This window comes from Dendrobium catenatum, unplaced genomic scaffold (assembly GCF_001605985.2).
Source record: "Dendrobium catenatum unplaced genomic scaffold, ASM160598v2 fragScaff_scaffold_847, whole genome shotgun sequence".
NCBI classification, from domain to species: domain Eukaryota; kingdom Viridiplantae; phylum Streptophyta; class Magnoliopsida; order Asparagales; family Orchidaceae; genus Dendrobium; species Dendrobium catenatum.
In genome coordinates, this window is record NW_021319309.1 from 4269151 (window position 1) to 4295346 (window position 26196).

Sequence of the window (26196 nt, forward strand, 5' to 3'; positions counted from 1 at the left end):
GGACGATCCTGGAGCAGATTTTTGATATTGCACTATATATCTGGCCGAGTAAGTGTTAAGTATTGTAATGAGCCAATCAAAGTTCGGTAAAGCTGTGGATTTTCAAATTATGTTTTCGATATTGTAGTAAGTACAGTTTTGATTGGCACAGGAGTTGACACAGGTTTTGCATTAGTCATACCTGCTTGCTCTAATATCCTATTTGCATAAGCTTGCTGATGAAGAAGAATGCCATAGGATTTTGTTACAGCTTGTATACCCAAAAAATGATTCAAGGATCCAAGATCACGCATTTGAAATCGCTGATGTAGATTTCTAAGAAGTCTGGTAATTTCAGTTTGTGAGTTACCTGTTAAAAGGATGTCATCCACATATATCAATATGTACATCTGAACTGAATCAGCTTCGTATATCATAAGCGATGGATCCGCAGCACTCATCTGAAACCCAAAATCTTGTAGATGATTTGATAATGTTGCATACCACTCTCTTGGAGATTGTTTAAGACCATACAAGGCCTTCTTTAGCTTGCAAACATAATGAGGATGAGTAGTATCTTGATATCCTTGAGGTTGTTGCATAAACACAGTTTCGGTTAATGCCCCATGTAAAAAAGCATTAGAAACATCTAATTGATATATTTCCCATTTGTAAAACAGTGCTACAATAATAAGAACCCGAATGGTAGGCATTTTAGCTACCGGACTAAACGTCTCGGTATAGTCAATACCTTGCTCTTGATTAAAGCCTTTAGCCACTAATCTAGCTTTATATCTTGCCATAGATGCATCCGAATTTAATTTGGTTTTAAACATCCACTTACAGCCAAGAACATTTTGATTTGGGGATGGTGGAACTAAGTCCCATGTTCCTTGGGCTTGCAGAGCTTATGTTCTTGATGTTACTCATCAAAAATTTGAGAGCAGATGGAATTTGAGGAGAATCGGAAGACTCCATCGTCCCTTCAGCCGCTTCTGATTGATTCGTTGAAGACATCTTGAATTTTAGTTGGGATTAACAAAAAAGTGATAAGCTCGAAAAATAGAGAGAAAAAGTGACGATCATGGCTCTGATACCATGTAGAGAGAGAGCTCAGACAAATTCAAAAAACAGAAATAGTTTCCCGTATTCTATTCATCTCAATACAACCGGTATTTATAGACAACTTACAGAAGTTGGGTTATATCTAAACCAATCCCAGACAGACATGTGGCAAAATACATTTACATAGCTTTCTACTTACATTGAGCATGAACATTAATACATATGTACACGTATTTGAAAAACTATTTATAAGGTATCTTTAAAAATATCATTTTAAGATTTTTAATGAATTAGAGCCAATGTCGAATTTCCATTTTCAACATAATAAAACTAACGAATGAAATATCATTTTCTGACAATTAATTAAAATGATCATGATACGACGTTTTATAGTATGCTAAAAATTGCATGGAGAAAAGTTTGTTATACTCATCGAAAATGCACTTTACTTTATAACTTCTTGTAAAAATATTGAAATTGAAATCAAATATAGAGCATTGGGAGTCTACGTACGTAGAGTAGAATGAATCTCTTAACTAGCCCGACAGATGAATCTTGCACCGACGAGGAACATATTAGCAAGGGGTAAGTTGGGCTTTGGACAACGATCTTGAGATGACTATATTATGTATAAACTAAAGCATAAATCATGATATGAAAAGCTTTGTGTGATGAAATACTCCATACATTTGCAAGCCCTTAATGCCAAATAATTAAAATGCCACGATATTATAACTCATCACTTTAATTGTAAATATTTTTTCAGGTAAATACCATATGGATTAAACGGATGAAAAGAGTTTTACTTATAATAGGTGTTAGGTCTCTAATTTAGGTACTTGTATAGTTTTATTTATGTATAGAATGATGTTGATACTTTCCTTTCAATTCCCTTTCATGCCCACCATATTGTTTTAACATTTATGTGAACATCTTTATAATGAATGAAAATTTTGATTTGGTAGCACTTGTTTCATATTTGGAGTTTTATATGAATGTATAAGAAGAAGAAGCTAGTTTTAAATAGTTATGGTAAGCTTGAAAATTTCATCTAATTGTCTAATTCTCGCTACTTCAAGCTCCATGGCGAGGTCATGACACCCGTGTCGCTGAGCAAAAATTATTATTAACATTCAATTAAGCAAATTTATATAAAATAAAAAATAATTTTAAAAATAAAAAACTTTTAGTTGGTTTCAAATTTGTTCGAATCAATCCACATACCGCTCAAAATTGGCTCCAAAGCAAGTTTGATCATTGCTTTCGATTCATAACTTGACTCACTTCCTTTGAACCGATCAAAGACTTGATTTGAGATAATTTTCTTACTGTTTTCTAAAACAGATTTTTAATATAAAATTTTTTAATTAGAAATTTTATACTACAAAATTGCTTTAGAAAGTCAACTCAAATGGAACTTTAGTCTAAGCTAAAATTCAAATAAACTTTGGAGAGATTGATAATATTCAAACAAAGCTCTCTAATATATATAAATTTTATAGTTGAGAATTTTGAAGTTGAGAATTTTGACTAGGGCTGTAAGCGAACCAAACGTTCGACGAGCTACTCGTTGTTCGTTCGATTAAAGCTCGTTTGTGATCGTTTAATTAGCTAAACAAACAAACTTGAACAGTATTTTAAATACTCGATTCTTAAATAAACAAACTTGAACACTAATGCGTTCGGCTCATTTATGTTCGCGAACAACATCATTTGAAGTTCGTGAACAAGCTCGATAAAAGCATGATTCATGTTTGATTTTGAACTAGTGAATAAGCTAGATAAAAATAATCAATATTTGACTACAAAATTAATAAATATAAATAATCATTGCTTTTGTTACATAGACAATTGCTTTTATTATAAATATGTTTGTTCATAGATATGTTCATAAACGTATTTGTTTGATAGTTAAAAAAAATTCATTAAATATGTTCGCGAACAAGCTCGATAAGCACTAAACGAACGAACATGAAATGAACATGAACTGAACATGAATCGAACATGAACACTCATAAATTTAAATGAACCAAACATGAACACAAAAAATAAAGCTCGAACAAACATGAACCAAACTTGAACAAGCTGATATTAAATGAACACAAACATAACACTCACATACTCGGCTCGGCTCGGTTCGTTTGCCGCCCTAATTTTGACTATCAATTATGAGTTCTTGATATTGCGAGTGAGTTTTTCTTAATCGGTCTTAAAAAGAAAAAAGTTATCTTGTTAAAATAAAATATTGTATTTTGGCGGTGACCGCCGGCGACCGATGGATACGCCAAGCCACAGACGGCGTGGTCAGACGGTCGTCGTTCTATCTCCACTCTCCAAATCGTTCTCCAAAACCATAACCCATTTATCCGATCAAAAAGCACAGAATCATCAGCCAGTCATACACACAAAGCTCCGGCCATGGAAGAAGAAGCAAGTAAGCTTCACATCGTCATGCTGCCATGGCTCGCCATGGGCCATCTCCTCCCTTTCTTCGAGCTCTCCAAGCGGCTCGCTCTTAAAGGCGTCGAGATCTCGTTCTTCTCCACGCCATCCAACATCCACCGCCTCCCTTCAATCCCCCAATCCATAACCCCCAATATTAACTTCATCTCCTGTTCCATCAACAACATTACCTCCAACATCGAGAACACCGTCGATCTCCGCTCCGAGGCGGCCAGACCTCTCCTTATACAAGCCTACGCCACCTTCGAGAGCCACCTCACTGCCTTCCTCTCCGACGCTTCTCGTCCCAAACCAGACTGGATCATCTACGACTTCGCCGCCGCAAGTTGGGCTCCAGCCCTAGCTTCCCGATTTAAAGTCAACTCGGCCTTCTTTTGCCTCTTCAACGCCGCCGCAGTCGCCTTTTTCATCCACGCCAAAGACTACGACTCACCGGAAAAACTCTCAACGGTGCCGGATAGTATCCCGTTTCCCACTACAGTCGCCTTCCGACCATTCGAAGCTCGCCATGTCTACTCTATGCTTTCCCAAAAATCAAATCAAACAGAGCCCAAAACACAGAGCATCCAATTTACGCTTATCAGAACGTGCAAGGAGTTCGAGAGCAAATGGGTAGATCTGCTTGGCGACATATACGCCCCCGTGGGCTTACTTCCCCCATCTTTTGACAAGGAGGAAGAGAGCGAGACATGGACGAGAATATGCGAATGGCTTGATGAGCAAAAGGAAAGCTCTGTGATCTATGTAGCTTTTGGATCCGAAGCAATTCTTACGACAGAGCAGATTGATGAGATTGCATTAGGGTTGGAGAAGAGTGGATTACCGTTCTTCTGGGTTCTGCGGGTGGGTTCGCCGCCGCAAGGGTTTGAGGAGAGGACGGCCGGAAGAGGGCTGGTGTGGATGGGTTGGGCTCCGCAGGCCCGATTGCTGGCCCACCGGACTGTTGGAGGCTTTCTGACCCACGGTGGGTGGAATTCTGTGGTGGAAGGGTTGGTGGTTGGGGCGCCGATGGTGGTTTTGCCGATGGTGTTTGAGCAGGGGCTGAATGCGAGGCATTTGGTGGAGAGTGGTTACGCGGTGGAAGTGGCGAGGAATGATGAAGATGGTTCCTTTTCTGGAGAGGAGATTGCGAGGAAGTTGAGGATGGTGATGGTGGAGGAGGAAGGAGAGGAGCTGAGGAAGAAGGCGAGAATGGGGAAAGAGGTTTTTGGGAGTGAGAAGCTGCAGGAGGAATATCTTGATGAGCTCGCGAAGAAGCTATGGGAGAAACGGAAGGTGGTGGCAGAGCCAGTTTGATTCAGTAAGTTTTATTTTTTTATCTCTGCCTTTTTTTTATATCTATTTTTTAAAGTTATTTATATTTATTAATAATATTATTAATATTTATGCATGTTAAAAATATATATATTTTAGTTGAATTAATTCTAATAATAATTTTAATATCATTTAATGATTAAAATAATTTAGAGAGAAATAAAGTAAAATTCTATATTTATAGAAAATTTACTATTCAATTAATATAAACTAAACTGTTTAAATATGAAATTTAGTTGTATGATAGAGATTGATAAGCCCTAATGGAATTCATATCCGATTAACAACTTGATAAGCCCTAATAGAGATTTATCTGGTGTTTCTCCATCTCCTAATTTTCATGATTTCAAAATTACTTCTTATCGTGTGTTACCGTCGTTGTGGATTTTAGAAAATGAAATTCTTGCACTTGTTGCCCTTTTAGAGTTCGCTTTTGTTGGCAAATTTTCTGGTTGTAGACTCGCTCTTGATGTCACACTAATTTTTTTTTTAATCTAAAGTTTATTGGTGAATTTTCGGTTACTATTCTCAACCCGAAGCATGTGTTAATCAAGCTTGTCAATGACTTCGATTATTTTAGAGTGTTCACTCACCGTTCTTAATTTGTGAATAATTACTTTATGAAATTGTTCAAATGGATTCCTACTTTTGATATTGAGGTGCAGTTCCACGTCATCATAATTTGGGTTTCATTTCCCAACCTTAAACCTCACTTTTTTTCTCCTCATATCCTTCACGGTATTGGTTCCTTGTTTGGCCGACCTCTTAAAACTGATAATGCCACTTCTAGCAGCTTATGACCATATGTTGCTCATGTTTTGGTTGAGTTAGATATCACCAAACATTTTCCTGATAGAGCTTGGTTTGGCCACAAAAACTTAGATTATATTCAGTCTGTGATTATGAAAGATTTTCCTTCTTATTGTACTCATTGCAAGTCGTCGGGCCATTTGAACTTAGTATGTCGCATTTTACACCCCCATCTTGATTCTATTAATGTGCGTGAAAGGATCTCTAATGGCATGCAAGAAAATGGGCAAAACCATGTTTGTGATGGTTCATTGAATATCACCCCTTGATTGCTAGTGATGCGGGGCATTCGGTGAAGCCTGTCGAGTTAGTTTTTGATGTCCCTTTGGTTCTTCATGTTGTTGGCCCTGTTTAGGAGAATATTGATATTATTAATACTAACATGGTAGTAAAAAATTCACTTGTTCCTATTGTCACTAACTCTGGTATTCAATGTGTCTCACCTTTAGTGGATTTGTCTTGGTTCGTTCAAGAGGCTTGTGAGGGTATTATTATTGAGAATGCTAACAAATTGCTTATCATGCTTGGTTGTGATCATAAACATGTTGTTGTTGAGAAGGATCCGAATGAAATTGTTATTGGTTTGTCTCATGATAAGTTGGATGTGGTGAATATGTGGGTTTGTGATGTTAACATGGTGGGTTTGAATGATTCCTCTAGTGGAATTATTGTTGCTTCTGACGAATCACCCTTGGCTTCTTTAGAGGATGTTTTGTCACAATTGGAATATGCCACTTATTGATATTCCGGTTTCTCTTATTGCTAATGATGCTTTGAAAGTGCAATTGACATTGAAAATGAAGTATTCTTTTGTGGATCAATTTGATTGGCTTGATGGATTTTTTTTCTCGCCTTGCGGGGGTGATGGGGAGGACTTAGATGGGCACGTATGATTTGAATGTGGGTTGCACAGTTGAAAAAGTTTTTTCCCATAAGGATGGCAAAAGGATGGCAAACGTCGTTGGCGGAATTTTAAAAAGAAGTAAATCTTGTTATTTTGTTCCTGGCTTCTATGGTTGGCCCTCCTCTTGGATGGTTCTTTATCCTTTGGTTGTTGTGGTCTTTTGGTTGTTGGGCTCTATGTGTCTTTGTTTGGCTTTGGATGTGCATGTTGGGTTTTTCTTGCTCGGCTGAGAGTGTTTGGGTTGGAGGTTGGGCTGTGGGGTTTGATTGGTGTTCAGCCGTGTTGTTTGGGTTTGAGAAAGGCTAAGGTGTTGGGATGGGGGTCGGGTGGAGTGTTCTCTCTATGATGGTCGATTAGCTTTATTTTTTGTTAGTTGGTTGGTTGTTCTTTGTCATTATTTTTTTATTTCATTCCCTGCATATGCTATAGCTTGGAGGTTTTCTTGGACCTTTTCACTGTGCTGACCTTGGCTTCATTCAGGTCTTTTGGTTGTTGATTGATTTGTTGATGGCTTTGTCCTGCAGCTTTGGTGGTTGCATTGAGATGGCTTTGACTTTTCTAATTTTGTTTTCCTTTGGATCTCTCCGTTCTGTTTTCCTTTTGCTTAATTATTGTAATAGCTTGGATTGATGGCTCGTAGGTTTTCTTGGAATATTGTATTTTTAGTGAGATGTCGATCCTTTAAGAACTTATAATCCCCCTTTCTAAATTAACATGTAGGCCACTATGTGAGTTCTATAAAAAAAAAAAAAAAAGAATGTGAGTTCAAAAAAAAAAAAAGAATCTTGAATTCATACCCAAATCGAATCGGTTAATTAAGAATAAATATTAGAAAGCAAATATCTATCATATATCCACACAATAATATAATTTGATAATTAAACAATAAATATTTAGACTAAATTAGTCTCATTAAAATAGAAATAATATTTTTTAAAAATTTTACAAATAATATGAATAGTGTATAATAAAGCACAATAAAGTAAATAATTATGCATCCAATTTAGAGTTTTAGGCTATTTTTTTCCTTAAAAATCATCTAATTTTATATATTGTATGTTATATTTTGTTTAAATCCAATATATTTTATACCTAATATATGTAAATAATATTAAATATTGATATGTCCTAATGAGATATTAAGGGTCATTAATTATTGGGTGTCCAAGTAGTTAATATCAAAGCTTATTGAATTACCCTAACAAGTAGTACTTAAAATGTCGATCTCAAATAATTATCTATCAGATCAAATGTTTGCATAACCTATCAAGTTCGCTTGGTTTGATATGTCCAATAGCTTATTGATAAGACAAAATTATCATACCTACTCCATAAATTAAAAGAAAATACTTTTTTAGTGTTGATTGATTGTAAAATGAATATAAATTTATTTATTAATGATACATTCTTTTATTTTTATAATACTAGGGGATCAAATGATGGTCTAGTTAGGGAGCGGGCTTAGGAGACGATGGAATTGGACATGACGGATCATCATAGACAGGCCGTGCGATCGCATGGTTGTTGTTAGAACGATGGACATAGACTGGGGACGACAGGTCGGACAATCATTTTGGCTTAACAGATTTTCATGCTCATCGTGTTGGTGTCGCCATTACAATCATTCTAAAGACTGGGGAGAACAAAATCGACTCCCAGAAGCATCACTGTCATAGTAATTGATCATGTCAAATCACAGTTGATTGCATGTAGTATGTCAATAAGATATTTTATTTTTTCGTATTCCTATGACATTTATGACCTTCGATTCATAATCTATCTACTATGTTGGATTTCTCTTAGAAAGACAAATATTTTGCCAAAAAAGAAGCGCTATAATCACCATTTCTTTATCATAAATCATTAGTTTCATTGGGTTTCTTTTGAGGAAAGGAGAGTTTGATACTATGATATGATTTTTGAGAAATAAATGTATTTTTTAAATATATAATATATATTTATTTTATTTGCTTTAATTTTCTTGATAGTATTTTTTTTATAATTTTATATATGATGCCCATAAATTATTTATTAGCAAAATTTTAATAATTTTATGTTGCATCAATCCTTATGTGCTAACTAAATGCATGAACAAATTAAGATATTTTTAGCCAATATGTGAGAAAAATAATATTGTTTTTCTTTTTAACAAAATTCACAACAAATTTATCAAAGCAGACGTTCAAATTTTATTAATTTCCTTTTTGATTAAATGAAAATATCCAATATATAGATACATCATTAGTTAATTCAGCATTTTTAAATGAGCATTAGATATAAATAAAATGTTCTCCTAATATCTTAATACAAATTAAATCTTGATAGTATGAAAATTATTATATTTATTTTGAAATTATTACAATAGAAAAGTTTTATATACAACTTTAATCCCAAAATAAATTTATACAATTTAAATATAATTTATATCATATTTTTAAATAAAAGTAATAATAATTTTTCATTAGAAATGTATATCTTAGTGTATGTTCAAGACTATTATAGCATTTTGTAAATGTGGTTGTAAAATTATTATCGAAAAAATAATTTTATTGAAAACTATTTTAAAAATTGGTTTTCATGAATATTTTTTTTTGTAAAAGAATGATAAAATAATAATCAAATAGAACTTTAAATAAAGTTTGAAAGGCAAAGTAATAAGAAAGTTATCCTAAACACTCTTCGGTTTCGTTTGTGACAGTTTTTTTATTATATTCTAAGCTTCGTTTGGGATGACTTTCTATATGTTTCTTAAGGCAGTGACGCCGGAGCTGAGCTGTTAAAACCTGTTAAACTTCAGGCTATATTAATTCTAGTAGTTTATATGGCTAAATAGGAATGTTGCTTTCTTTTATTGAATGTAGCCTTTTAGATTGCCTAATTGTTTATAAATACCTAGCCATTCATTGTAATAGGAGATTTTGGGGAGATGAATAAGAATTGAGTAGTTTTACTCTTGTTTTGGATTTCTGTATCCTGAAGGATTTCAGGTGGTGATCTCTCTCCTCCGAGAAGTTCTTGGAGTTATCCGGCCACGACCACCGGATCATCGACGTGGATTTGTCGAGCCCCCTCTGGTCCGGTGTCAGACAGCTTTTTAGTACAAAAATTAAGTAATTTTTGTACTAAAAAGCTGCTTTAAGAAACAGTAAAAAAACCGTCCAAAGTAGACCTAGAATTAACTTTTAAAAACTAAAATTTTTTAAATTACTTCAAAAAACATTAAGAAAACCCCCAAATAAGAAAGAAACATTAGAAAGTAGAAAGAAATCATATTTTTATCCCTATTTTATTTTGTAGTGGCATGTTAGTAATTATTTTCAATAAAGAAGCTCAAAACCATATAAGCTGACGGACGCATTCCCGAGTTTTTTTTTTTTAACGGACGCATTCCCGAGTAGATAACACAAAGATGCGCTTATCCCTCTGGACTCGCGTGCCTCTCCTCGGCTACAAATACTAAACTCCGAACAGAATCACCAAACAAACTCTCCCAATTCCCGATTTCAAACCTAGAAACCCTATCTCCATCACTCATCCATGGCTTCCTTCACGATCCCCTGCTTCGCTCTCCTCCTCATCCTCCTAATTTCCGCCTCTCCCCTCCTCACGGCGGCGAGCCACCGGTTCGATTCCGGCCTTGATCGCGGGAAAAAAGTCGGGGGTTGGACGGAGATCCCCAACGCCGAATCGAATAAAGAGATTCGCGACCTCGGCCGCTACTCTGTAAATAAATACAACCACGACCTCCGGGGCGTCGCGGAAAGCCCTCTCGCCTTTTCCGGCGTGGCGAGCGCCGGCCGACAGGTGGTTTCCGGCATTAAGTACTGGATTCGCGTCGCCACCGTCGATACCCTCACCGGCGATCCGCGTTTCTTCGACGCCGTCGTTGTCGTTCGCCCCTGGCTCCGCAACAGCGTCCGTGATCTGGTATCTTTCAGTCCTTCGGCTGCTTAGGGTTTTCATTTCTGTTTTCGATGTGTGTTGATGAGAGATGAAGGGTTTTGACATGTGAGTCCTTGGAGGCCGGAGCGGTTAGCTTTTCTGTAACCCTAAATAATAGAGGAGAAAGTTTTGATCTGTGGAAGGTGGTGGAGCTTGTTTGAACTACGCTTTTCACGCGGATTATTTGCAGTGGCGATTGAAAGTTTTTTGACTGTCAGTTTTGCCGAAGGAGAAGCTCGTTTGGGCTGCAGCTTCTCTTAAAGTAGCCGTTAGAAAAATAAAATTTTAAAAATATTGTGAATATTATAATATTTTCATAATTAATTTTTATTTCTACTATCATATATTAATAAATTAATTATAAAAACTCAAATTTTATTATATATTAATATATTAAATAATTAATACTAAAAAAATTATGATAATGATCTGAACAACAAAAAGAATGAAAAGCTTCATAGCAGCCTAAAATTTGGAACAATAATGCCAAATTTGATGGACGGTGATTTATAGAAGAGGAAAATTTTGATATTTTGAAAACTTATTAAAAAAAATTGGGTAAATAGCTCAAATATATAATTCCAAAAAAGAATTTTATATTTGGAATGCTATTTTAGTAGCAATAGACCTCGTGATAAGTCATTAATAAGAGTACAATTTTTAGATATCTTGAATCTATTTTTCAAAGTGATGGTGAAATAGATAGGAATATTATCAGCATAATTTAAGTTGGATGGTTGAAGTGGAGGAATGCATCGAGCTTGTTGTGTGATAGAAAAGTCTCCCTCAAACTTAATGGAAAATTCTATAAGATGGTGGTGAGACCTGCAATGCTTTGTGGTGTCGAATGTTGGCCATTAAAAATGAAGCATAATACTAAGTTAAGTGTTGCAGAGATGAGGATGCTTAGGTGGATGAGTGGCTTTATCCTTAGAGATAGGCTATGAAATGAGCATATACATGAAAATGTTGGAATAGCTCCAGTAGAAGATAAGATTAGAGAGAGTCACCTTAGATGATTTGATCACATTATACGAAAACCTTCCGATGACCTGATTAGAAAAGTTGAGGTGTTAGATTTGACTTATGTTAAGAAAGGTAGAGATAAACCTAAAAAGATTTGGCTAGAAAATATTAGAAATGATCTTTACCTTAATAAAAGATTTAAATGATAATTTGACTTTTAAGATGACACAATGGTGAAAAATGATTCATGTAGTCGATCCCATGTAGTGGGACAAAGGCTTGATGTTGTTGTTGATGATGTATATTTTTCAAGAACCCCTTAAAAAAAAAATTTATATTTTAATTCGATTTAAAGAATATTTTAAAATAAAAAATGATTTATTTTTTGTTTAAGAATTATTTTTTTAATCTCTTAGAGGTGGATAAGCCATCCCAATCATGTAAAAATTATAAAAAATTGAAGGGGGTGCTTCTGAAATTTTACGTCCATTAAATAAATATATGGCATATTTATTTAATTTTAGGATAAACTATCTTAATATATATTTTAGAGTACGGTAGTAAAAAAAATGTAAAACAAACAAATGAAAGAGCAGAGCAGAAATTGAAACAGAGGGGTAATATAAATCTTATAAATTCATATTTACAAAATTATTGGATAAGTCAATAATGACGTCGGACTGTTCACCTAAGCAAAAAATTCGCTGCGAGATTTGTCAAAGAAGAGCGCGAAGAGGAGAAAAGCGCGCCAAAGATAGTAACCTTCGTTGGAAAAGAGCACGAAGAAGAAATGACATTCAATTGGAGAATAATGACAGCATTTTGAAATTTTACAATATTTTGGAGCGAAAAATGGATTTTTCGGTTGGAGATGCCCTAATGGAGGAGCTGACGATGGTTGGGTAGAGAAAGAAGAGGGCTTTGAAAATTTAAAATTATGAGTATTACTATCTATTAAATAGATAATATATTATAATTAAATTAAACAGAACTATATTGATTAATTAAAGTAAATTAATTAAAATACATTAATATTATTCATAGTTTAACTTAATTAAATAAAATTTATTATAATTGATCTGTTTGTGGATTGTAAATTGGTATTTGATAATTGATTAGGATGTTTGTTTCTCCTAATTATTAATCAATCAGTGTCTTTTTTATAATTTAAAAAATGATTTAATTTTAATACTTGGTATTAGTTAATTAAAACATATTTAATTAAGTAACTTGATATTATTTTTTATTTTTTAATTTAATTTATCTAAATAGAAGTTATTATTTAACTAGTTCACTAAGTATTAATAAATGATTAATCAAGATAATTATTTACACTAAATATAATTTAATTAGTCAAATTAAGATTTGTATATACTAACTAAATATAAGAATATATCATAATCATATAAAATATTTACTCATAAGATAAGTATCCACAACTTATTTTAATTAAATTGAATTTAGCCCAAACAAGATTTATTAAATAATGATTTATAAAATTTACTATATTATACTAAAGCTTTCAAAAGAATTTTAGGAGTTTTAAATGATTATTTTTACTTCAAAGGGACACATTGCATTTTTAGGATAACAAATACTATAGTTCATAATTATTATAAATTGAAATAATTGAACATACTCTTAGAACAAAAAATAACCCACCGATGCTTAGTTCGATTGGTGGGCGAGCGCGGTTGGGTACCCCCAACCCACAATCGATTTCTCTCGAGCGGCATCACTCCTTAAGTATGAGCGATTATTACGTCTGGTCACCTGATGTTCGGACATCCAATCCAGACCTGCCACGTCACCCAAATACACCGGGGTCCGGTGCATTTGGGTGATGTGCCAGTCTGGATTGATATCCGGACGAATTCGGACACCGGACATAATAATTTGCCCTTAAGTAGGGGCCCATTAAATTTGTGTCAGGAGATGGTGGGTACCGCTTTTAGGTCAGTTGAGGACTAGTCACTCCGGCAAACACGTAACTCATAAACTAGAGAGACTATTATGTACGGAATCTGAATGTATTCGGAGACGAATCCGAACACGCCACGTCACCTGATGCACTGGACCCCGGTGATGTGACATGCCCGAATTTGCTTCCAAACATGTTCTGATTCCTCACAGAATAATTTTTCCACAAACTGAGATGGCAACTAATGGATACCCGTTCAAAAAAAAAAAAAACTAAAAAAAAAAAAAAAAAAAAAACATTTCCAAATCAAACAGATTCAGATACCATCGTACGTTTCTGCAACAGAATCTTCACAAGCTCAGTTATGTACTCCTCCTGAAGCTTTTGACTCCCAAATATCTCTTTCCCTTTCCTCGCATTCTTCCTCAGCTCCTCTCCTTCCTCCTCCACCATCACCATCCTCAACTTCCTCGCAATCTCCTCTGCGGAGAAGGAGCCATCTTCATCATTCCTCGCCACTTCCACTGCATAGCCACTCTCCGCCAAATGCCTCGCCGTCAGCCCCTGATCAAATTGCATCGGCAAAATCACCATCGCCGCCCCAACCACCATCCCTTCCACGACAGAACTCCACCCACCGTGTGTCAGAAACCCACCGACTGCCCGATGGGCAAGCAATCGGGCCTGGGGAACCCAACCCCTCCACACCAAACCTCTCCCGGCAATCCTCTCCTCAAACCCCTGCGGTGGCGAACCCATTCGCAGAACCCAGACGAACGGTAATCCGCTCTTCTCAAACCCTAATGCAATCTCATCAATTTGCTCTGTCGTAAGAATTACCTCAGATCCAAAAGCAGCGTAGATCACAGAGTGTTCCTTTTGCTCATCAAGCCATTCGCATATTCTCATCCATGCCTCACTCTCTTCCGCCTTGTCGATAGATGGGAGGAGGAAGCCGACGGGGAGGTATCCGTCGTTGCCAAGCAGATCTACCCATTTTTCCTCGAACTCCTTGCAGGTTCTGATAAGTGTCAATTGACTACTACTCCGTGGTTTGGATTCTGTTTGATCTGTTTTCTTGGGAAGAACAGAGCACATTTGGCGAGCTTCGAATGGGCGGAAGGCGACGGTGGTGGGAAACGGGATACTATCCGGCACTTTTGTGAGCGTCTCCGGTGAGTCGAAGTCGTTGGCGCGGATGAAAAAGGTGACTGCTGCGGCGTTGATGAGGCAAAAATAAGCAGAGCTGACGTTAAATCGGGAAGCTAGGGAAGGAGCCCAATTTAAGGCGCCGAAGTCGTAGATGATCCAGTCTGGTTTGGGGTGAGAAGGGTCGGAGAGAAAGGAGGTCAGGTGGTGCTCGAAGCCGGCATAGGCTTCTTGAAGCAGCGGTCTGGCCGCGTCGGAGCGGAGATCGATGGTGTTATCGATGGTGGAGGAGGGAGCGCCATTGATGGGAGGGGGTGAACAAGGAATGAAGTTCAGTAAAGGGTTTAGGGTTTCGGGGATTGAAAGGAGGCGGTGGATGTTGGAGGGGGTGGAGAAGAAGGAGATCCGGATGCCTTTAGCAGAAAGGTGTTTGGAGAGCTGGAAGAAAGGGAGGAGATGGCCCATGGCCAGCCATGGCAGCATGACTACGTGAAGCTTGCCTGGTTCTTCCTCCATGGATGGATCTGTGTGTAGCTGGTCGATCATTCTGTAACTAAAATCAAAAGCTCTTAATATAAAATATACGTAACGTGCTTGTTTTTTATCAATGCATCGTGATCAACTCCACAGGATAAGGTTTTTAAAGCCGTTACTCTTTGAACTGTAAGACTTTCGTCTTGCCATTAATTTCTTTTCACACTTCAGTTTCTCCACCAAGATATTAAAATAATCACACCGGCAGCTATCCGCAATTACATCTATAAGATCAATTTTGGATGGCTTTTTTTTCTTGCTTCTTAAACAGCTTTTTAGGAAGCTGTTTCTTAAAAAAGTTTTTCAGGAAGCTGCTTTAATAAGAAAGTTAACCCAAACGAAACCTAACGAAGTCTTAGGGCATCTCCAACCGATAACTTCAATTTTCACGGCAAAGTAACGCAAAACTTCAAAATGGCGTGGTGATGCTCCAATCGAACGCCATTTTAGGTGTTTCTAGGAAGGTAACGATCGCTCTCCCTTTCGCGTGTTTTTCCGGTTGAGAGCAGAAAATGGCATGAGTGAATAGTGCGACACCAATATTGGCGTCCCACTGTTCACCTGCAATCAAATGGCGGAAATTTTCGCGTTCGGTTGGAGCGATGGAACGACTCCATACACTCGTTTAGCGTTTGGTTGGAGATGACCTTAAGTTTCGTTTGGGACGAATTTTTTACTGCTTTTTGAAGCAGCTTTCTATTACAAAAAATTTAATTTTTTTACTAGAAAGCTATTTTCAGAAGCAGTTCATTGCTTCTTAAAACAGCTTTTTAGTCATTGGCGGAGGCAGGGTGGGGGGACTGGGGGCAGGTGCCCCTACTCGCCCATGATTTTTTTTTAGTTAGATATTGTATTTGATATATTAAAACAAAATGAGTTCAATTAGCATTAATCTAAATCCCTGTGCTTGTTGTTGTTTCTTCGGCACGCCTGAAGCCACTGCTCGCATAAAAGTTTTCCAGGAAGCTGCTTTAATAAGAAAGTTAACCCAAACGAAACCTAAAGAAGTCTTAGGTTTCGTTTGGGGACGACTTTTTTACTGTTTTTTGAAGCAGCTTTCTATTAAAAAAAATTAATTTTTTTACTAAAAAGCTATTTTAAGGAGCAGTGAAAAGGCCGTCCCAAACGAAGCCTACTAAGCCTTAGGCTTCGTTTGGGACGGCTTTCTTATTGCTTCTTAAAGCTGGTTTCTAGTATAAAAATTAAAATTTTTATACAAGAAAGCTGTTTTAAGAAGCAATAAAAAAGTCGTCCCAAACGAAGCTTTAGACTTTGTTTAAAACTGTTTTTTTACTGTTTCTTAAAACAACTTTTTAGGGACGGGGCAGGTGCCCCCATTGGCCAATGTTTTTTTTTTAAATTAGGTATTGTATTTGATATACAAGGTTAAAACAAAATGAGGCAATAAGCATTAATCTAAATCCCTTTGCTTGCTGTTCTTTCTTCCGCACGCCTGAAGCCACAGCTCGCAAGCCATCTGTACTCAAAATTGAGATTAAGGCTTCGTTTGGGACGGCTTTTTATTGCTTTCTAAAATGGAGTTTTAATACAAAATTAAAAAAAAATTGTACTAAAACTCCGTCTTTGAAAGCAATAAAAAAGCCGTCCCAAACGAAACCTAATTATGGGTATTCTCAACTCTCTTTCTCTCTCTCAAGATTTGTTACTTGTGAGTCTCTCTTTTTATCATTTTTTTTTTCTGAAAAAGAAATTTAAAGTTATTTGTTTATTTGCTAAGAATGTGTTCAATATTGTTAGATTTTTTACTTTACAATATATAATAAAAGCATTTAAAAATCTAATAAAAATATGAAGATACATATATATGTTTTCATAAATAAGAGAAAAGTGAAAAATATTATAGAATTGATTCAAGTTGCATTTTATATTAATTTTTTATATTGATAGGAAGTTTAGATAAGAGAATTTAATAATTATAGTTATATATATTGTTGAGAAGATGATCTCAAAGCCAACTCAAGTAAGTTATTTTTTATTTAAAAGTAAGTAGAATTGTTCTATTATATTATATCAATTGCTACAACAACAATCGAACGAGCATTCTTCATCATGAAAATTGTAAAGAATCGTCTGTTAGATCCAACCATTAAAGTATTTGATTGAACCGTTTTGTAAATTTAGTTTTAATTTTTATGATATAATCTAATTTTTTAATTTTATTTGAATATGAAAATATGTTTAAAATTAGCAAAATGAAAATGAACTTTGGGGAGTAGCTCAATATTTTTTTTTAGAAAATTTCAGTGTATAAATATTTTTTTTTCTAACTATTTTACTTATTAAAATTTTAACTAAAGTTTGAGAATAATTTGAAAATTCATTAATTTGTGTCCCCACTAATAAAAATTTCTGGCTCCGCCCCTATTTTTAGTACAATTTTTTTAATTTTTATATTAAAAAATTGTTTTAAGAAATATTAAGAAAACAGTCTGAAACAAAATCTTAGGTTTGGTTTGAGACAATTTTTTTATTGCTTTTAAATTAAATATTTTTAATTCAATTTTTTTTACTAAAACTATTTTAGAAAGCAATATGAACGTTGTCCCAAACGAAACCTAAGTTTTGTGGAAGATTATTTATGCTTTGGGGTGTCAATAAATGACCTGATCCATTTTTTGAATTAGATCGAAAAAGATTAATTAGGGTTCACTCATTAAATAAATTGGTCTGGTTTGAATTGGTTTTCTGATTTGTTTATTAAATAGGTTAGATTCCCGCGAACTTACTTTTCACATTAAAATGAAAATTTTAATATTTTTTTCTTAATTTTTGTTACTTGCCGCTATAATCAAATTTACTAACTTTATTTTCTTCAACTAAAACTTATTAATGGGTCCGGTTTTGAGACATTCGGGTTGCTGAGAGATTGGATTCAAGTTTGGAACATTCAGGTTAACCGTTTATTAAATATGTCGGATATAGGTTGGGTTAATTTTGGGTCTGACACGTATCCGACCCTGTCAACACGTTTTGACACTTCTATAGTTATTGAAATTTTTTAATCTTATATTTGATTTTATGTTAAATAAACAGCTATTTTTATTTTTAAATTAAAAAAAAAAAAACTTAACTTGATGTGGAAGCGAATGATTAAAACATGATTGTATAAAAGTGGTGAAATTTTAATCACATAACAAAAGATCTAGAATAGACTTTTCACCAAGCAGTTATAATAAATGTAAAATGCAAAACATAAATAAAGTACAATAAATCAAAAAATCACACTATTTTCTAATTTCAACTCAAACTTTTGTTGTCCCGCAATCACGATTCAACGTTGCCTGAAGGCAACGCCGCAGTCCCGACTCCAACCTCTCTTCCTCTACGCTTCTCCCTCTCCTGCTGCTTGAAGTTTTTGGTCCGAAGTCCAACTCCTAACCTTAACTCGACACGACCCACCTCTCCCTGTCCTGCCACCTGAAGCCAATACGGCCTCTCCTTGCTCCTGTCGTTGCTCCCTCTCCCTACTCAGTCCGACGACAGATTTACGGGATTTGGCTAAATAAGCACAGTGGCAGACTTACGTGTCGGGTTCGGGTCGAATAGTATCTTGTCAGTTCTGGGTTGGACTGAAATCCGACCCTTGAACCGCCCTTTGCCCACTCCTCTTGATGACAAAAATTAAAATGAAAATTGTTTATAATTTATTGGAAATACAAAAAATTTTGAATTTTGTTTAAAATAAAATCGGAAATACAAATATAAAGTTATTTTGAAAATAAAAATATTAAATTGTTTAAAAAAATGTGGCATGGTTAGTTGAATACATCTATATAATAAAATGTGCCTTGGGGTTAATTATTGCTTAAATTTTCTTTGATATAGATTGCTCGCTAGATATGCAAGTATACATGTTGATCAAGTAATAAAGTGATTATGAGAGTGTCGATCGCATGAGAAAGTGTTCTGCTAGATTGAAATTAATCCAACAACTACGTACTGTGAAAAATGATGTCCTATTTATTACCTTTTTGAGAGAAAAACTTTAGCATTTTTCGCTAAACCCAAACCACTCCATCAAACGACTCATATTGGTCCACTTGAACGTAGATCATTTCTTGCCTTAATTATATTAAAATCAAATCATCTCGAGCTCATTGATATGTCTCACTAAGCTACTTCGTTTGACTATAACAAAATAAGATTTGAAGATCATTTGATCATTATATACAACCTGAAGTTTCAAATATGATTCAAGCGATTCATTTGAGTCCATTTGACCTTAAAATTAGATCATTTTTGATGTTGTTGGATTTATCTTGTGAAGATGTTTAGTTCGATTATAAAAATATTGAAATTTGAGTTCGGATGGACCTAAATTTATTCATTGAAGCTTATTAATTCAAATGTTGTCGCAATATTTATGTTGATGAAGTGAATTTTCTAAAGAGCTATTTGCTAAATCTTCAAAAAAAAAAAAGTAGATAGACTCAAAACAAAAATTATTAAGAAAATTTACATCAAACTCTTAAAATCTACTCGGATTTGATCGTGGAGGCTTGATTGGCTTTGAAAGTATTGAGTTCAAAAAAACAAAAAACAATTCTGAAGACCCCAAACCGTCAGCACAAGCTTTATTCCGTGCTAGGTACCGACACTCGGTACTGCTGGGTACTGCTAGGTACTCATATTTGTGCGGATGATGCACACTCCGCACCTAATAGTTTTTCCCAAAAGAGCATCATTAGTCCTATCCGTGCACAAAATTGGGCCTCGACAAAGTTAGGCCTATTGGGCTGGTAAGCGCCAATTGGGTGGCCTTTTGGAATGGGCTCCTAAGGAGGTGCCCCAATAAAGGTCAGCATGATACCTTTAACTACACTTATCATTCTCAATTCTTTTGTTTTAGATAAAAGATTTTTTTCATCATTCATTTTTTCATTAAAGATATTTTTTAAGAGATAAATTTTATTATTATTTTCTTTTATAAATACCCCTCGTATGATTTACGTGAAAACCCCAAATATGAGAAAAATATAATCATAGAGGAGAAGGGAGAACGATTTCACTGTAGAGAAGAGATGAAGTACACAAAGATTTTCTAGCCCTTTACAACATATTTATAGGGAAAAAATATGGCATCGAAAAATAAGTGGAATTTCAAAAATACCTTTATAGCCAAAAATAGGTTAAACCTCGTCAGGGGGCACTGCCCCTTGGACCCCCGACATATCTGTGAAGCATACGACGATCAATGAAATAAACAAATTAGGGTCAAGCCAAATTCGAGGCAACTCCAACATAAAAGGATATTATTGGCATTATCTTTTTCTCTTTCTGTTTTATTTTATTTTTTAAAATAAATATTTTTATTTTTAAAATTCTCAAGAAAAAGGGTTTTTGAAACGGGTCGAAATATTGAACCCAAATCCGATTCGTTTCGGATTCGGGTTGACCCTAACCCGAAATTTTAGGGTCGGATTCGAGTCGAATTTTCAGGTCGTGTCAAATATTGACACCCCCCATTTCCATATAAATTAAACATACTGATCTTAGACTTTTCAAAGCACAGAACTATAAATAAATAAAACAAACATTACAAAATCAAACTAATTCGCTTATCATCATCTTACGTTTTTGCCATAGATTCTTCATCACAAGCTCAGTAATGTACTCCTCCATTATGAAGCTTCTCACTACTCTCCAGAACCTCTTTCCCTTTTCTCGCCTTCTTCCTTAGCTCCTCACCTTCCTCCTCCACCGTTACCATCCTCAACTTCCTCACAATCTCCACTCCAAAGAAGGAACCATCTTCATCATTCCTCGTCACTTCCACCGCGTAACCACTCTCCACCAAATGCCTCGCATTCAGTCCCTGCTCAAACACCATCGGCGCCCCAACCACCAACCCTTCCACGACAGAATTCCAACCACCGTGCATCTTCTGATAAGTATTAATTGGTTGCTCTGTGTTTTAGATTCTATTTTGTTTGCGAAGCTTAGAGCAGATCTGCTAGCTTCAAATGCGACCGCAGAAGGCTAGCTATCTGACACTTTTGTGAGCTTTTCCGGCGAGTCTTAGTCGTTGGCACAGTGGAAAAAAGTGACTACTTTGGCGTTGACTAGGCAAAAGAAGGCGGAGCTGACGTTGAACTGGGTAGTCGCCAAAGTATTAGATGATCCAGTCTGGTTTGGGGCGAGAAGGGTCAGAGAGAAAGGAAGTTAGGTGGTGGTGGTGCTCGCCGCCGGCGTAGGCTTCATGATGGAGTGGTGACGGGGGTCTGGCCGCCTCAGAGCGGAGATCCTAAGAAACTGTTTGGCAAGGTGATCCAAAATTTTAAGGTACTTGTTACATTTAGAAATTAAATTTAATATGTTTTGAATTTAATTTGAATATTTATTATATGGAATCATTTGATAATTAAAAAAATATAATAAAATAAATAATTTGATAATTAACATCTAAATAATTAATTTATAATTAATAAGAATTATACAAACTTTTAATTATGTTAATAATTATTTAATTATATTCTTAAATTCTAATTAATCTGTTAAGTATATTTTGAAATTATAAATTATTTAATTAATACTCATATTAATTATTTAATTAAATATCTAAATATTAAGCTAATTTAATCACAATATATACGACTAATAACTATAATAATCAACAAATTACAAATATTAATTAAACTAATTTAATGACAATTAGACTATTAATTATTTAATTAAATGAAATTAAATTACTTAATTATACTACTGATTATTTAAGTAATCTAATTAATTATTATTGTTTGAATTATATTAATACTATTAATTTTGATATATCAGTAAAAAATTATCTTGATCTCGCACGAATCTCGAAGCAAAATTGAGTTATGAGCTTCAAAAATTAAATCAAAGATCATCCAAACTTTAATTTCAACAAACTTATAATCGAACTGAACGTCTCGAGAAGACGAGCCCAACGACACCAAATTCGATTGAATCCGAGCCCAAATGAGACCAAATCAGTTCGAACCACAATTTGAGTTACCAAACAATCTCCGATTTTGGCGAGTTTATAGTCGAATCGAACGGCTCGACGAGACGAATCCAACGAGCCCAAGATCACTGAATTCCGACATCACTAAGACATTCAAATGTCCATCAAACGGTTCATGATCAAAGGATTCAACATCGGCCGTCCATCCAACCACTCCCAACTTACCCTTGATCCTTCATATATTTACAAGTCATGCCACTCTCAAAAAACTATAAATAGCCCCCCACTCTTCTCATGAGGAGGAGGGAGAAGGAGAGAAGGAAGGGAGGAATTTGGGAGCTCTCTTGCCGCCAACCATCGCCGGACTTCCACGGGAGTTCCCGCCGATCGCCGACGGACTTCCACCCGTCCTCCGACTGCCGCCAGACTTCTACCAGTTCATCGATCGACTGCCGTCGGACATCCGCTTGCTCGCCGACCATCGTCAGACTTTCATAGTTTGCCGTCCGCCATCGGAATTCCACCAGTCTGCCGAACACCGCTGGACTTCCGCTAGTCCGCCAACTACAGTCCTCCCAACCACTATCATTCAACTACCGTCCTTCCGATCTCTGTCGTTTGCAGACAATAGTCCTTCGGACCTCTGTCGTCTGCCAACTATATTCTTCGCCGACTATGGTTTTCCCGACCTTCATCGCCCGCCGACTACGGTCCACCCGACCTTCGTCGCCCGCCTACTACGGTCCTCCTGACCTTCGTCGCCCGATGACTACGATCCTTCTGACCTCTGTTGTCTGCCAACAACTGTCCTTCTGACCTCCGTCACTCGGTGACTACGATCCTCCAGACCTCCGTCGCAATACAACGGTCCTTCTGACCTATGTCGCTCACAGACCACGATCCTTCCAACCTCCGTCACCCGTCGAATATGGTTCTTCCGATCTACATCGCTAGTCGACTATGGTTTGCTGCCCCAAACAAACATATCAACATTGATTCTTCCAACTTCCACCATGCAATGCATTTTATATGATATATATTTGTTACTTCGAGCTAAGGCCTTCCTCCTAAGTATGTGCTTTATTTGTAATCAATTACAAGCACTAGTGGATTCATTCAAACTGGGCCACGCCCCCATGGTTTTCCCCCCTTTTAGGGGTTTCCACGTAAAAACTCTGGTGTCTTTTATGAACGCTACACCCTCATCTTTTTCATCTGCTTGTGTTCTGGATCTTCGTACAAAACTATGGCAATAAATTTTATATTTCTCTACCGCCACGAATTTTCCAGGACGCAACAGTTTGGCGCCGTCTGTGGGAAATGATTCCTAACTGGGGGGCAAACTTATGCAAGTTTCTCTCGCCCCTCAGATATCAACCAATGATGCATTAATGTTATTGGAATCTTATGTAAATTGGGGGGCAACCTTGGCTGCAACCGTGGCCATGAAAATTCCTCCAAATCTTCCAACATCCACGATAGTATCTTTGGAAACTATTTTTTATAAAGCTGGTATCAAATGCAAGGATTCTTCCAAAAGATTGCAAGCTGTTTATAATCTCTAGTTGAACTTCTCCTCATTGAGCATGATCTTAATCTCGACCTCAAAAAGATAATAACGGTCTAATGATACACCAATCTTCACATTTGATTTGGGTTGCATATAACATATGCTTCTTTCCAATCAAGGCATAATCGATCCCAAGGGGATTCGATTTGACCTCTTCTATACAGGTTAACGTCATCGAGTGAAGCTCTTGCAAACAACCTCGGATAGGTCAAATATCCATAGTGGATTTCCTCGACCTCTTCCATACAGGTTAACGTTATCGAGCGAAGCTCTGACAAACAACCTCGGATAGGTCAAACATCCTTAGTGGATTTTCTCGACCTCTTCCATACAGGTTAACGTCATCGAGTGAAGCTCTGACAAACAACCTTGGATAGGTCAAACATCCTTAGTGGATTTCCTCGACCTCTTCCATATAGGTTAATGTCATCGAGTGAAGCTCTAACAAACAACCTCGGATAGGTCAAACATCCTTAGTGGATTTTCTCGACCTCTTCCATATAGGTTAACATTATCGAGTGAAGCTCTGACAAACAACCTAGGATAGGTCATTCATCCTTGATGGATTTTCTCATCATTTTTCATACAAGTTAACGTCATCGAGCAACACTTCGACGACAATCTTGGATAGATAAACAATTCTTGGTGGCTTTCCTGGACCTCTTCACATAGCTAAACATCTTTGATGGATCCCATCGACCTCTTCCCTGAAGCATTTCGAAGAACTTCTGGGTTCCTTCAAAGAAGGATTGAATCCTCGATAGGCCTTCACTAGCATCATTAGACGATTGCGGTTGACACAATGTTTGACCCTCACCATCAAATTGTTAGTTATCTACACCGTTATCATGCATACCTTCTATCTTCAACAAAATATAGCTTAATTATCATCATCAGCTCATCGTCTGTTCTTTAACGTCGGAATACCACCTAACCACTTCCAAGAGGAATTCATTGGCATACTCCATGCATTAAAGGATCGACTTACAATCGTTGAATCTCTCCCCAAGGGAGGCCACCGTCAGGTTGTTTCTACTGTTGACCTCGATTTTCGCTCAAGCATTTTCGAGCACATTCGATCGGCTTGATTAGACCTCGTCGAGCCCAATTCAAACTCGAATCGATCCGAATTTATTTCAATTAGACTCGACTGCGTTCAATTTATTTATTTTTTGTTGCGTTGATCTCGATTTGATTTAAGTTGATGTCGATTCGGGTGTGGTTTCGTCGTGATAGCTAGGTCGAACCCTCTCAAGCTTTAATTAGTCCGGATTTGACTCAAATTGGATCTAGTTTGAGCCAAAATATGATTCAAATCACTCAATTTATTTCAAATAAATTCCAATTAACTTTTGGCTTCATTTTGAATCAATTCCTAAATCAAGAAATCGCCTCCACGGTCTTGATCTTTCCAAAATTCGGAACCTGTTGTTGCCAGGCCTTTCAGTCGCACGAGCCCTCGAATGAGAGATCGGTTCGAGCGACTTTTGGTGAGGGCAGAATGTTGCAGGCTGTTTTTGTTTTTTTCGAGCGAAGCAGAACGTTAGGAGACGTTTTAGAAGGCTGGAGGAATCCTTTGGCTCCGGCATTGGGATCCCTCTCCCTCTCGCTCTCGTTCGGAAGCAGCAGGCGAAGCCCGTCTCCCCCTCCAGTCTCCGTCTCTCCTCTGTTCGGACCGAGCCAGTGCCCGAGCTCTCTCCCCTTCTCCGATTCTCTCTGATTCGCTGAAGCCCTAGACGGCAGCCCGCTTCTGCTCCCGCCTCCCTCTGGCTCTCGGTTTCGCACGCCTTCGTCCGAGTCTAGTGGTCGACGACCCACCTCCGTCCGATCTCGTCTCCTAGATCGGACTCGACGCCTCCCTCTCCTATCCGGCCTTCGTCTCTCTCTCACACGAGCCAGGAGTACCCCGAGCCCCCTGCCTCCTACTCCTTCGACCGACTCGAACTCCTCTCCCCGGCAGTGAATCTTCCACGTCCAGGTTTTCCTTATCTTGAGCGGATGGAGCAAAGGCTTCTCCTGTTTCTCTACCGTGGATTTTAGCAGATAAGTTTCCTGCTCAAATAGTTTGGTTTTCTCAATTTATTTGCATATATGTTTCGGTGCATTAGATTTCAAGATAGGGATCTAAATTTGTTTAATATTTCCCTGGTTTAATATTTATTGGAAATTTTGATTGCACTGATCCCATGCCGTGGTGTATCTGCATGATGGAGAAATGGGCTCTCTCTAGAATATAGATTCATCTTTATCTAGGTTTGTAAAACAAATAATAAAGTTTAAGTAGATTCCTGTATTAAAGTTGCCAACTTTAGATAAAGCTCATGGACCCGGTATCTGTTGGTCGTTTTCATGGAAGGTATTGTATGGATAATTTATGCGACTTAGATTGAGTAGGTATGAAGATTATGTCTTTCGTAAAAATTTGTTTTACTCGCATTGAAGCTCTACATAATTATCTTCTTTATATGAAAGTGTCATCGATGCGTTGCTTAGAGCATATAAACAGATTTGATGTTTGTCGTAGCAAGCTGGATGGCCCATTACCAACTCGTTAGCAGCCTGTCATCAACTTACTTTACACACCTGATTTTTGTTGTTGTAGTAGTATGTCTCGATATATATATATATAT

General features: G+C 36.6%; 3 protein-coding genes across 3 annotated transcripts; 2 read left to right on the forward strand and 1 right to left on the reverse strand.

Moving 5' to 3' along the window:
- Positions 1–3333: 3333 nt before the first annotated feature.
- On the forward strand, positions 3334–8362 carry LOC110111715 (putative UDP-rhamnose:rhamnosyltransferase 1). Its single transcript, XM_020843708.2, has 2 exons — positions 3334–4807; positions 7964–8362. Exon 1 carries the CDS (start codon positions 3463–3465, stop codon positions 4801–4803), a length of 1341 nt encoding a protein of 446 aa, XP_020699367.1. The 5' UTR covers positions 3334–3462; the 3' UTR covers positions 4804–4807; positions 7964–8362.
- A 1459-nt stretch (positions 8363–9821) lies between these two features.
- On the forward strand, positions 9822–10682 carry LOC110111717 (cysteine proteinase inhibitor 4). The gene has a single exon (XM_020843710.2). It carries the CDS (start codon positions 10073–10075, stop codon positions 10487–10489), a length of 417 nt encoding a protein of 138 aa, XP_020699369.1. The 5' UTR covers positions 9822–10072; the 3' UTR covers positions 10490–10682.
- Positions 10683–13670: 2988 nt separating this feature from the next.
- On the reverse strand, positions 13671–15059 carry LOC110111712 (putative UDP-rhamnose:rhamnosyltransferase 1). The gene has a single exon (XM_028696871.1). The coding sequence runs from the start codon at positions 15057–15059 to the stop codon at positions 13671–13673; it is 1389 nt and encodes a 462-aa protein (XP_028552704.1).
- Positions 15060–26196: the final 11137 nt, after the last annotated feature.